A 13,213-nucleotide genomic window follows, 5' to 3' on the forward strand; every position below is an offset into this window, starting at 1 on the left:
AACAACTTTTGACCAATTGGTCTGAAATGGTCATAGATCTATGATCAATTCTTCCAGGGTCACTAGCAGAAGGTCACAAGTTGACATATTTCTTGTAGTGCCGGCCGTCGGCGGAAGAAGAGGGTTCTGTTGAGGGCAAACCAATTGATCAGAAGTCGTCCATCATGAGGCCGACTACAAAAGGAAGAAAAGAAGAAAAAATCACGGCAGGCGGAGGGTTGGCGCGAGAATACGGCCCCTTGCCGTATCGCCAATCCTCGGCGAGCTTGCAGTTGGAGATATAGTTCACCATGTAAGACACCTCGGCATGAGGCATCTCCCTGCTCAGCCGACACGGGTCGAAGCGGCCGCTCATCTGGCAAATCATGTGAGGCCGGCCTTGGAGCGGAAGTACTCGACGCTCCACGAAGGCGGCCACCAGGTCGGCTCCGGTCAGGCCCTCCGACTGGATCATCACCCGAAGCCGGGAGACGGCTGCGTTCCCGGCCTGAGACAACGACCTGGCCCGGTAGCTCCAGGAGGGTTGCCTCCCAGCCGGCAGGTTGATGAAGTCGCCTTGCTGGGTGACGTTCTTCACGTAGAAATAGGACTTCTGCCAGAGCTTCACCGACTGGATCAGCGGGATGGGCGGGAACGGATTGTTCTCGCCCGTCCGCCTCATGGCAATGAAGGCTCCGCAGGGGGCGGGCACGCCCGCGACAACGGTGCCGAGCTTGCTCTGGAAGAATTCTCCCCAGAGCTCGAGAGTGGGGAGAACCCCAAGAAAGCCCTCGCACAAGGTGACAAAAGCCGACAGCAGCATCACCGCGTTGGGCGTGAGGTGATGCGGTTGGAGGTGGTAGAATTCAAGAAAAGCGCGAAGGAATCCGCTCGCCGGGAGGCCGAAGCCGCGCAGGCAGTGCGAGCGGAAGATTACCCGCTCGCCCTCCTCCGGTGCCGGCGAAATCTCCCTCGCCGGCGCACGACGAACCCGCACGTAGTTCTCACCCGGCAGACGCCGCGTCCGGCGGAGGAACTCTACGTGGTCCTCGTGGACGTTGGAGCCATCCCACGAGCTCGACAACGCCATGGGAGCGACGCAGCGAGGAATAAGGCGATGCGACGGCGGAGATGCGCACGACCCCGCTACGGCGGGACCAAAGGAACCGAGAGGTCCGACGGCGGAGCGGCGCGACAATGGGTCACTGCGGCGGCGAAGGGAAGAAGAAGGAAGGTGAGAAGGGGCGGAGCGAGGGAGAGCGTGCGAGCCTCTGCCGCTCCCCCTCCTCCCCCTACTTATAAACCCGCGTGGCGGAGCCGAGGAGGCGTGGTGTGGGGGAACGTGGGATCAACTGCGCCCACTCCCCCACGTCCCGCGATTATTGCGCCCTGATGGCGTAATAAAACCGCCATGGGAAGGCGAGCGGTCCGTTGTGGGCCGCAGAAAATCCGCGCTAGGGCCGAGGCCTAGGAGTGGTGGGCCCGGGCCTGCGGCGGCGTCCCATCACGCGCGTGCGTTGGCAGGTTTTCCTTGCCACCCGGCCCGCGGGATGACGCGCGGTCAGCTCGCAAGCCAACCCACGTTCCCGCCTACAAGAAACGGAGCTTTCCGAAGACGGTGCGCATAAGCAAAGCCGGCTCCTTAGGATAGGAAGCTAACCAAGCTTCTCGTCCCTTTGTCAGCCTTGAAGCTCGATCAACTTCGGGGACTACTGTCGGAGTAAATGACCATGGGTAGCCTAGCCGGCTCCCCCTGGCCCGTCTGAAAAAATTACGAGCCGATCCGGCCCTCAAGAATCCAAGACGTGGGGCCGCCTTCCCCTTGCCGGCTGTCTCCTAGGCCGACTATCGGAAGGCGGCCCGACTTTAGCCCTCATGAAGAAAGCCGCTGGAGGGCCGGCTCCAAGAAGCCGGCCACGAGAAGACCGACTCCAAGAGGCCGGCTCCCACAAAGCGGTCAAGATCGTACCCTCGAAGTCTGCGTCCACATAACGGCGATGTGGCGGGGCGTGGCTACAGTAAAGCCCGCCACCCCCGAATCCCGGAGCACGCCTGGCACAGTGCGCCGTACGGGGTAGCCATGACCCGTCCGGCGCGGCACTGTTGCCATGTTGACCCTGATGCCACCCACGATGGGATGTCAGCGCGGCCCACGAGCGGTGGGCCCCTTCAGGTAGAGAGACACCCGAAGGCGGCCAGGCCTCCCCTAGTCGGCCCAAGACAGGGCTGGCTCCCCGCAGCCGGCTTGCTTCCTTCCTCGAAGGAGACGCCCCATTAAGGAGACAAGACGCGGTGAGGCTACAGCGATCGCCCGCCAGGCGGCGGCACTGTAGCCACGCCCACCTCGGCGAAGCCCTCGTCACCAAGTTGAGGCAACAGTAACCAGCCACCGATAAGGCCCCGGACAGTGGGGCCTGCCTGTCGACCAAGGAGCCGGCAGCCGGCGGGACCCACCAGCCGGCGGGCCCTAGCAGCCGGCGCAGAAGCCGGCGAGTGTAGACACAGACGGCTGGGGCCCACGCCCAGCCGGATTACCATTGTACCTCTGGGGGGTGGGCCTATATAAACCCCCCGGGGCACCCATGCAAAGGGTGGATCTGAGCTAGTTTTAGACACCACATAGAGAGGAGAGGAGAGCGAGCCGTGCCCTTCTTCTTCCTCTCGCCAAACAGGTCAAGGAGCATCTTGTAGCCCCGCGCTCATCTAGTGATCATGCGGAGACTCCGCAGAGCAGCAGTAGGGGTGTTATCTCCACGGAGAGCCCCGAAGCTGGGTAAGATTCGCCGGCGTGCATGTCTTCGCCTCATCCCGCTTCCAGGCACCAGCGACGTCTTACTGGCTCCCACAATGATAAGCCACCCGTTGGCATATGTTGCACCTACCACCCAACACTTGTACTGAACGTATTATCTTATTCATTGACAGATGACAGAGCGTAGAAGAACCAAAAGGAAGATGATACAGAAGAACCAAATTAAAGTTTGTTGCTATGCATGCCTGTATCGATCAAGATTCAGTGCTTTGTAGAAATTTCCTAGAGATTTGTTTCACTTAATGAGACCAAACAATCAGGAAGTCAAGTCAAGTAGCTTAGGATAGCTGATGCTTTTTTCATTTTCTTCTCAATTTTCTCCACAAGTCAAGATATAACAGTTGAAGCACCTTGTGGAGTTTTTTGTTGTTGTATAAATGAATTTGGTGTACACAGTGAATAAAAGCTCCTGATATTTGAGTAAACTAAACGCTCTGCGTCGCCCTCCTCCCCGGGCGACACGGGGGGAACCCGCCGCCACCCAGCAGGCCCCCTCCCCACCGCCCTCTCCCGCTCGCCGCTGCCGGAGGGTCGGCCAGCGAAGCCGCGCCGGACCCCAGGATGGCGGCGGCTGGGCGGATCTGACGCACTCGGCCCTCCCCTTGGACCTCCTCCCATGGCGGCTCGAGCTCCGCCCGAGCCCTCCCGTGGCGTCGCGAGAACCCCCCACCTCCCCACCAATTGCTGCTGGCTGCCTTCCTCGCGCCATCGCGCAGCGGCATCCATCCCCTGGTCTGGATCTGGAGCTTCGTTCTCCGCCGGTCGCGACTTCCCCGGCTGGCGGCGGCTCCTCCGGCGGCCGGGCGCGCCGTCCGTGGTGCGGATCCTCTCCCCCCACCCCTCCCTCGCGAGCTTCGGGTCGGCCCCCCTCGGGCGGCGGCCTTGGAGGCGCGGTTTGGACTTCGGCTGTGCGCGTGCTCACCATCATGACCCCCACCCCGGCAGGGGCAAGTCCTTTCCGACGGACATGGACCTGCCTTTCATTCTGCGTCCATGGCCGGCGGGGGCGGCTTCGGGCCCGACGCTCCCGGGGAGCTGCGCTCCTTCCGGCTCCCTTGGCGGCTTCAGTGCCTCTGCACCCACACCCTGCTGGTGCCTTGGGTGGCTGTCCATCCCGGTGCATCTTCGATTTCGATGTACTCTGGGAGCTGCGTCCCCTTCCGGCTCCTTAGGCTCGTCGGCATCCTTGTTGCTTCGGTCCCGGCGACCCGGATCTGCGCTTCCCTCCGGATCCTGGTTCGCTCGGGCCTCTGGCCACCGTCACATCCACCACTGCCTCTCATTCCGCCAAGCCACCAAGCCGTCCACCTCCGTGCGTTGCCTGCCCCTCCATCGCTTCGTTGCTCGCGCGTCCAGAGTCGCTCCCATTTTTGTGGTCGTGGTTCAGGCCTATGTCTGACTTCTTCTTCTCCGATTCGTGCTCCGATGGCTTGGGATTGCTCAGACTTTGGCCAGGGCGAAATCCCTGCATCTTTTGCTGGCAGCAGCGACACCCGCGGGTGCCGTCCCCTTCCGGCTCCTTAGGCTCGTCGGCATCCTTGTTGCTTCGGTCCCGGCGACCCGGATCTGCGCTTCCCTCCGGATCCTGGTTCGCTCGGGCCTCTGGCCACCGTCACATCCACCACTGCCTCTCATTCCGCCAAGCCACCAAGCCGGCCACCTCCGTGCGTTGCCTGCCCCTCCATCGCTTCGTTGCTCGCGCGTCCAGCGTCGCTCCCATTTTTGTGGTCGTGGTTCAGGCCTATGTCTGACTTCTTCTTCTCCGATTCGTGCTCCGATGGCTTGGGATTGCTCAGACTTTGGCCAGGGCGAAATCCCTGCATCTTTTGCTGGCAGCAGCGACACCCGCGGGTGCCGTCCCCTTCTTGGAGGCGTTGTCACGGTCGTTGTTTGTGCCCCTCTTCGAGCATCAGGGGAAACCCTAGGTCTGGTTATCCGGATCGGACGACGACGGCGTCTCAGCGTCGTTCTCCTTCGTGAAGGCGTCGTCTTGGTTGCTCGTGGCGTCCTCGGTTCTGGATCTGGAGATGTTGGTTGTCGTGTTATTGGTCTGTACTACTTCTCAGGATGGCGAGTTTAGCTGTGTTTTTTTCTCTGTTTGGGTTGAGCATCCCATGTCTCTCTGCTCTGGACACCATGTTCATGCCGTAGCGTCCGTGTCATGTGTTGTACCACATCTTGTACTCATTCTATCTTCTCCTATCAATGAAATGATACGCAAGCTTTGCGTATTCGCGAAAAAAAAGCTTTTTGTGAAATTTGCAGTGTATATTTGCTGATATCCAGTCTTTGTGATAATAACGATGTGCAGTTTGTGGTTTGTTTCCGTTCTCTTGTGATAAAAAGGATTCTTCATCTGCCAAGAATACAACCTACTAGCATGTATGCTTAATTGCCTATATGCTGATTTAACAAGCTCACATGCATATCTATTTCTGAAAATAGTATACCCATCCTGTAACATATAACTTGTGTGTCTTGCTTTCCATTATAGTGAAGAAAACATAAGTACATCTTTTGATCTTTTTTCACTGGACCTTTTATTCGTTCAGGAGCTCTAAATGACACCGTTGTCTTGGCAACATATTCAGTCATTTCGGATGAACTTTCAGAGTCATTCAGGACTTCTAAATTGTTGGGGTGTGCTGTAAAAAAAACTGAACAAAGGCAGTTTTTGTTTATTTTTCTTCTGAATTTTATTGGTGTGTGCTGTAAAAAACTGAACGAATTTGATGTGCATGTGAAATGGAAGCTTCTGACATTTGTAGTGTATATGTCCTGCTGTATACTCTTGGGATAAATGTGTTGTGACATTTTTTGTTGTCCACTATTTTCTTTGCTATTGCCTTGATATGTTGCCAACAATTTGGCATGAACATTCCAGGTTTCTCAGAGGCAAATTCATAAGGTTTGACAATACATGTTGGCCAATTGTCAGGTAACAACACAAGCATATAGCTACAGAATTTACAATGACAAGCACTACCACCAAAATTATTGCTGGACCTATGCATCACACATTGATTTTCACATCCATGCCCTTGACAATAAAGAGGATCAATCGCGTGACGGACGGGCTAGAGACTGGAGTTCGTTGCCATGGCCGACTACGCAGCGTCACCAGGATGCCGGATGGATAGCCGATGTGCCAGCTGCAAGGTGCCGTGCGGCCACCATCGACAAGACTACAAGACCTCGTGCAGTTCGTCGCCATGGCTGAATCGCGCGTGACGGAGCAGATTGCTAGCCCGTGGTGGCACATCGAGGACGACGTGCCGTCGTGCCGCACGGCCGCCGCCGCCGAGGGGTCATGGATAACGACTAAGTTCTTTTACCGGAGCCGGGAGCTACCGGTAAGCAATCCACCGTCTGTCACTTTTGTTAAGATTCGTGCAGCTTTTATATTCTATTAGAATACACATAGTAATACATGTACTAGTGTCAGATGAAGTTTCATCAGCTTTTTACAGAAGAAAGAGAGTTGGGTAGAGAGAAATGTGCATGCCTGCATTCTCTCAGGCCGTACATATGACATGCATTTTATTTTCATCCCCATATTTTTAACGATTCATATCTTTTTGAACCAAATGTCCAATATTGAATTGTATATTTGGAATCGTGGTGACAAGACCTTCAAAACAAGATCAATTTTGCATATATTTGAAATATATTATATATACATATTTCAATTATCTTTGAAATCATTTTCATAAAACATTAGATTTCAAAGCTATATTTCGCTCGTTTCAAGAAACATATTTCAGAAACAATAATATACTCACTCAATTGAAAAACTAGATTTCACTTGTTTCAACAATAAACTTTACTTGTTTAAAAAAAATTAATATTTCCAAATTGTTTCACTCATTTCAAAGAATATAATTTCACTAGTTCCAAAATAAGTATTTAACAAATTTGAAAAATCACATTTCACTGATTTGGAAAACTGATTTCACTCATTACAAAATTTATCTTAAAAACTAATTTCACTTTGTTTACCCAAAAAGTATTGAAATGCATTTCACTCAGCAGAGATATCTGTTTCAAACATTGAAAAAGTCATTAGATTTCACTTGTTTCAACAATAAACTTTACTTGTTTTAAAAAAACTAATATTTCCAAATTGTTTCACTCATTTCAAACAATATAATTTCACTAGTTCCAAAATAAGTATTACAAAAATTTGAAAAATCACAATTCACTGATTTGGAAAACTGATTTCACTCATTACAAAAACTATTTTCACTTCATATTTACCAAAAAAGTATTGAAATGCATTTCACTCGGCAGAGATATCTGTTTCAAACATTGAGATAGTCGTTTGACACCAAAAAGATATATTTCACTTTTTTCAAATAACTTATTTCACTCATTTCAGAAAATACATTACAGTCGCTCAATTGAAATACAATATTTCACTTGTTTCAAAAAACTGATTACACTCATTACAAAAGATAGATTTCACTAGTTTCAGAAAAACACATTACAATCACCCCATTGAAGACATAGTTTCAGAAGCTGAAATATAAAGCTCACAAAGAAAACTATATTCAGAAAAGTGGTTTCAATCATTTCAATAACTGATTTCATTTTTAAAAAAAATTGTAATTTGAAATGAGTGAAATTAGTATTTTGATATGATTGAAATAGTAAAAATTAAACTAGTTTAAATATATTCAAGATTGGTCTTATTCTAAAGATCTTATGTTCAGGAATTTGAATATATGAAATTTTTGAATAATAAAACTTTACTGTAAAAAATATTGGCCATCTAAAAATGTAAACAAAAATAAAATGCATGAATTTGTTTGAAAGAGAGAAAGGAGAGATGCCGCATGCATGCGTACATCCCACTGCAAATAGTACTGCATTTCCTGCCATGGGTCCTATTGATGTGACATTGATTTGACCATATACAAATGATTACTTGCCATAATACATGGGCATACATATGAATGGGTTTCACTTAGACTCAGATCACAAAGCAGCTGAACGGTGGATGCTATGCCGGTACATCCCGGCTCCGGTAAAAAGGAGTTCGCGTCGTGGATAACCCTATTCGTTTGGGTAGGAATCGGTAAGCTGGGTGATAACAGAGGCACTGGTGCTTTGAGATTGAGATATACAGGTGTCACCAATCGGACTGGGTCTCTCGGGGAGCATACGAGCCGGGTCTTATAGGATTTTTTTTCGGCTGGGCCTTATCATCCTCCACGCCCGGACGCCATGTTCGCCTGCCCCCATACATCCATCGCGCGCCTGCCTGATGCATTGCCACCGTTGTCTTCATCGCTCGCCCTTCTATAAGTGCAGTGCAGCCATGCTTCAGCTGGTCTGTTTCGTCTCGTCCATCCCGTACGTGCGTCGCCCGCCCCAAGCTAGCCAACAACCAGTGTGCGCTATTCTTCAAGACTCGAAGCGCAGCTCCAACTTCGCGGCGGGAGAGAAGAGCGATGACCTCGGTGCCCGGCGCCGCGGTGTTGCTTCTCGTGTGCACGGCCGCTGCGGTCTTGACCCACGGTGAGACAAGACGCGGTTGCTTCCCTTCGTCTCAATATGATTCTTGAATCACGGCCGGTTCGCTGCATATCACTCTCGGTCAGTTTATTCTGCCTGATGAATCTTCTTTCCGTCGACGACGACCTGCAGGAGCCTCGGCCAAGGAACCACCGTCGTCGGGCAGCAGGGTGCGGCCTGACTTTTGTTCGACGACGTACATCGAGCTCGACAAGCCCTGCACAGACGAGCTGTGCAACGCTGAGTGCATGAAGCTCTTTCCAGGCCCCGGCGGCTGCGAGAAAGGCAAGTGCCTATGCGGTTTCTGCTGAAGAAGAAAGACCCACGGTGTGGAAGCTTTGAACCTTTGATTTCCCTACTAGGAGTAGTTGCTTGGGGAAAATATCCTGTGCTCCGAGGGATTCCATGCTCCGGCTGCACCCTGCACATCCCAAACGTTGGGTACGAATGAAGGGACGGGATGGGACCAGAACGCCCCAGTCTTAAGTTTTTGCAAAAAACACCCCAGCTAAGTACAGAATAGGCGTAAGTTTATCCAACCTGTGCTGCCCCAAGCTGAGCGAACACGAACAGATAGGATCCGGGGCTCCGGCGGCGGACCTGGCTGTGTGCTGTACTGCGACCTCACCGGCGGCTGCCCTGCGACCTCGCCGTGGTCCGACGTACAACGGACAGCCCGCCCCATCCCCGCGCCTCCATTCTCCACCTCCGCGCCACCCCCCACCACACCCGGCGCCTACCTCCGCGATCCGCCGGCGGCTAGATCTGTCGTCGCCGGAGAAGAGAACTCCAGCCTTCAGGTATCCTTTTAGATGTTACAGACCTGCGTTCTTATTTGTGTATTTTGGTTCTAATCCATCAACCCTTTATGCTGATTGTGTTAGATGTAGCTAATCTTATTTGAGTAAATTGTGGTGATCTCTCTCTCTGTATCAGGGCGCAGGCAATATATCACTGAAATAACTTGCTATATTTTGCTTAGACTACATATTCGAGAAATTATAAACAGAAAAAATGTCTGCAACTTATGGCCTGAAATGAGTTTGAAGTAATTTTAACCGAGTTCGAAGTAAAAATGTCAGTAATTTACAGAAAAATGTTAGCAACTTAGAACATTTAGTTTTGTGTGTGTTGTGGATGAAGCACGTAGAACTTGTACAAATTAATGGAGGTTAATAGTAGCAAGTCCATGCACATCTAGTCAGATCATCTGGATGTGGTTGAATCGCTGGTTATATTGTAGAATCAATCATGCTGACACAACCAAGAGAGAAAATGCAGTATGGATAAGCAAGATAGTTTTCATTAGAAGGAAAGGAAACAATAAGAAAAGACGAGTTAGATGTAGCATAATCCATATTTCTGCAAGTTTTGGTTCAGATTCCTTTCATTTTCTTCATGTTCATCCTAATCCTATGTGTGTTTGAAGACTGAATAGTCCGAAAAATATAAGCTACTGCTTGAACATTTATGTTTGTTTGTTCTGAAATCAGTGGATGCAAGCAATCATACAACAGTTAATTTCATTTCATCCTCTGCTACTATCTCTCTCTCAAGGACCGACCACCATTCCAATTAGGATGGAGTTAGTAACCGGCATATAAGCAATGAATCTGCACTTAATTAACTAGAAGGAGCAAATTAAGCAGCGCATGAGATGGTTTTGGTGGCGTACGGTCGTTGGGTCCATGTAAGTGGACAAAGAACTCGTGCGGGGAAATATATACTGGTGTACTCAGGAATGTTCTTCATTAGCACCGTTTTCTCTCTTTTTCTATAGTACATCTAAATGCTGCATTAGACATTTTCTTTCATCGCTACTTACTTTTTAGACCTCATTGACAAGCTAATTAGGGGCACCTGCATGTAATATCTTACACTTTTTGCTGCCTCGAGCAGGGAATGATGGAGTCAATGACTAGTATTGCTCCAAGTGTCGGGTCAACTACAGCGATGGGACTTGAAGATGATGCCAACAATTTTTCCATGGTATTTCTTTGTCATATTACTCATGTTTCATCTGTGCGTGTCACACTTGACTTAAGTTCAAACAACATTGATAGGTCCAAACGAGATTCGGCATACATGATGAAGATCGTTACAGCACACCGAAAAGAACCAGTAGCCTACCCGCGTGTGTAAGTTTATTACTTAGTGATTTCATTTACTAGTTTCATGGGTTTCAGTTCTGGAGCTAATCCATTGTGTACGCAGGGGTCAACTTATGAGCCAGAGTGTGATGACAGCCTACAACCCTCAATTGGAATGCGATTTGATAGCTGGGAGGCAGGTTTGGCATTCTATAGAATGTATGCTCATGAGGTTGGCTTCTCTGTACGCATATGGACACAACACAAAGGAGAGGGTGGTGTAATAATCTGGAAGAAGTTTGTTTGCGCAAGACAAGGTTGGAGGAAGAAAAAACCAGTGGATCTAGGTCAAGTTACTCAAGAAGTGGGGAGAAAAAAGGCTAAAAGAAATATCAAGATAAGCAGATGCGGTTGCGAGGCGATGATGGGATTGAAAAGGCAAGATGACAACAAGTACGAGGTCGTCCAGTTTGTTCAATCGCACACGCACCAACTTGTCTCACCAAGTAAGAGGCATCTCATCAGGTCAAATAGAGAGGTGACTAGTGATTTGAGAAACAAATTATTTACATGCAGTAAGGCATTGCTTGGCACTTCAAAAACTTTTCGCTTGCTTAGCATAGAAAAGGGTGGGCCAGGAAATATCGGTTGCACAAAACGTGACTTACAAAACTGTCAGCGTGATTTCAAGGCAGCGATTAAGGGAGCAGATGGACAACTTATAGTAGATATAATGGAAAATAAAAAAAGGCCAATCCAGCATTCTACTATGATTACCAGGTAGATGAGAACAATAAACTGACAAATATTTTCTGGGCTGATAGTATATGTAGAAAGAACTATTCATTATTTGGTGACGTTGTATCCTTCGATTCTACATATCGGTTTAACAAGTATGACCTGGTATTTACCCCTTTCACTGGAGTTAACCATCACAAATCTTGTGTTACATTCGGTGCTGCATTTTTGTCAAACGAGAAGATTGCATCATACAAATGGTTATTTCAGACTTTCTTGAAAGCAATGTGTGGGGTTGCACCAAAGCTAATCATAACTGACGAGGATCAAAGCATGAGAAGAGGAATAGAATCTATATTTCCGAACACAAAGCATCGACTTTGTATGTGGCATATTCTGATGAAACTCCCTGAAAAGGTTGGACCCATCTTGAGAGACAATGAAGATTTTAAACCACGATTCATGGCATGTGTCCGGGGATCAGAGACTCCAGATGAGTTTGAATCACGGTGGTCCTCAATAATTTCTGAGTTTGGCCTAGAGGATAATGAATGGTTGAAAGAGAAGTATGGTTTACGGGAATCATGGATTCCAGCATACTTTATGGATTTCTCCCTTGGTGGAATATTACGTACAACATCTAGATCTGAGAGTGAGAATGCATTTTTTCGACACTTCACTAACCGAAAGCTTACCTTGATTGAGTTTTGGGTAAGATTTGAAACCGCTTTGGAAGAGCAACGACAAAAGGAGTTGCAAGAGGATAATTGTGCACTTCATACCTTGCCAGTACTCGAGACTTGCTGGGGAATTGAGGCTCATGCCAGAGAAGTGTATACTCACAATATTTTTGTTGCTTTCCAACGTGAGGTGGTGGCTGCAAGGGATCGTCGTCATGTCAAAACCATTGAGCAGGTTGGTGATGTCCGAACCACGAGCATTGGTGACCTTAGTTTAAGGATAAGAACAGTCCGCTTCAACACTAATACAAAGGCTGCACAATGTACATGTCGAATGTTTGAATCATTGGGCATCCTTTGCTCTCACATCATTGTTGTCTTAAAGAATGATGGGTGTAATGAAATTCCTAGCCAATATGTGCTGCATAGGTGGACTAAAATGGCTGCACGACATCTTTGCTATGATGCCAATGGACATGAGCTGGAAGGGTCATCTACTTCTCTTTCACCTATCATCAAGAAATTGTACTCACAAACATGCTCGCGGTTCAGCTTGGCATTGCATGAAGCTAAACATTGTGAGGACAAGATGGAATACTTGAACAAAGCTGTTGCTGATGCTCTTGCACACTTGAGTCAGACAACGCCACTTGACGAACAAAGTGAAGTTCAAGAGTTTGAATCCTTTATTGGAACGACATTCCCAAGCATCATCAATATTCATCCCCCTGATATTGCAAATACAAAGGGCAGTGTCAAGAGATTGAAGAGGGGTTCAGAGGAGGCCATTAACAAAAGGAAAAAGGTCAATAGACCATAATCTAAATAGTATATCTTCTTTCATGTTTTCATAATCTGATTTCCTTGGGTTCAGAGGAGGCCATTAACAAAAGGAAAAAGGTCAATAGACCATAATCTAAATAGTATATCTTCTTTCATGTTTTCATAATCTGATTTCCTTCTTGTTTGCAGAGCAAGTAGCATCCAAGAAGGTTCAACATCAGCATATTGTTCTACTTAACGAGGCAAACATGACAGGGGTATTTACTTTTTGCTCCTCATCAGTTAAAACATGTTTAGTATGTTTGCAAACCTTTGACTTTTACTTGTTTAATATTTTGCAGCACAACCCACCAAAGGGAGCGGACAACCTTTACTTTGCGTTAAATAATGGATGAAAAATGTGTTCGTTAATGTGATATATGGACCTAGTTCAAGTACACCATGTTGAATCTGTCGCAATATATGTGTGCCTACTAATCCTCTATACATTGCTTGTAACTGCTGGTTGCAACTCTAGTTATGTGCATGAGACTAATGTGTATTGTCATGAATGTCGTTCACAAAGCATTCAAACTGTCTTACTATGAGCTATGAAATTTCGAGATGGTTGTTGA

General features: G+C 48.4%; 1 protein-coding gene across 2 annotated transcripts; it reads left to right on the forward strand.

Annotated features, from left to right (window-relative positions):
- The first annotated feature begins 8,813 nt into the window (after nucleotides 1–8,813).
- On the forward strand, nucleotides 8,814–13,213 carry LOC125543141 (protein FAR1-RELATED SEQUENCE 5). 2 transcript variants are annotated; one of them, XM_087546554.1, is made up of 6 exons: nucleotides 8,814–9,108; nucleotides 10,208–10,297; nucleotides 10,372–10,446; nucleotides 10,523–10,936; nucleotides 12,789–12,856; nucleotides 12,941–13,213. In XM_087546554.1, exons 2-5 carry the CDS (start codon nucleotides 10,211–10,213, stop codon nucleotides 12,795–12,797), a joined length of 585 nt encoding a protein of 194 aa, XP_087402680.1. In that variant the 5' UTR covers nucleotides 8,814–9,108; nucleotides 10,208–10,210; the 3' UTR covers nucleotides 12,798–12,856; nucleotides 12,941–13,213. The 2 variants fall into 2 exon arrangements, with proteins under 2 accessions (XP_087402680.1, XP_048562348.2); XM_048706391.2 differs by lacking the exons at nucleotides 12,789–12,856; nucleotides 12,941–13,213 and having other exon boundaries at nucleotides 8,815–9,108; nucleotides 10,523–11,427.

This window comes from Triticum urartu, chromosome 3A, assembly GCF_056163025.1.
Source record: "Triticum urartu cultivar PI428250 chromosome 3A, HENAU_Tu73, whole genome shotgun sequence".
Lineage (NCBI taxonomy): Eukaryota > Viridiplantae > Streptophyta > Magnoliopsida > Poales > Poaceae > Triticum > Triticum urartu.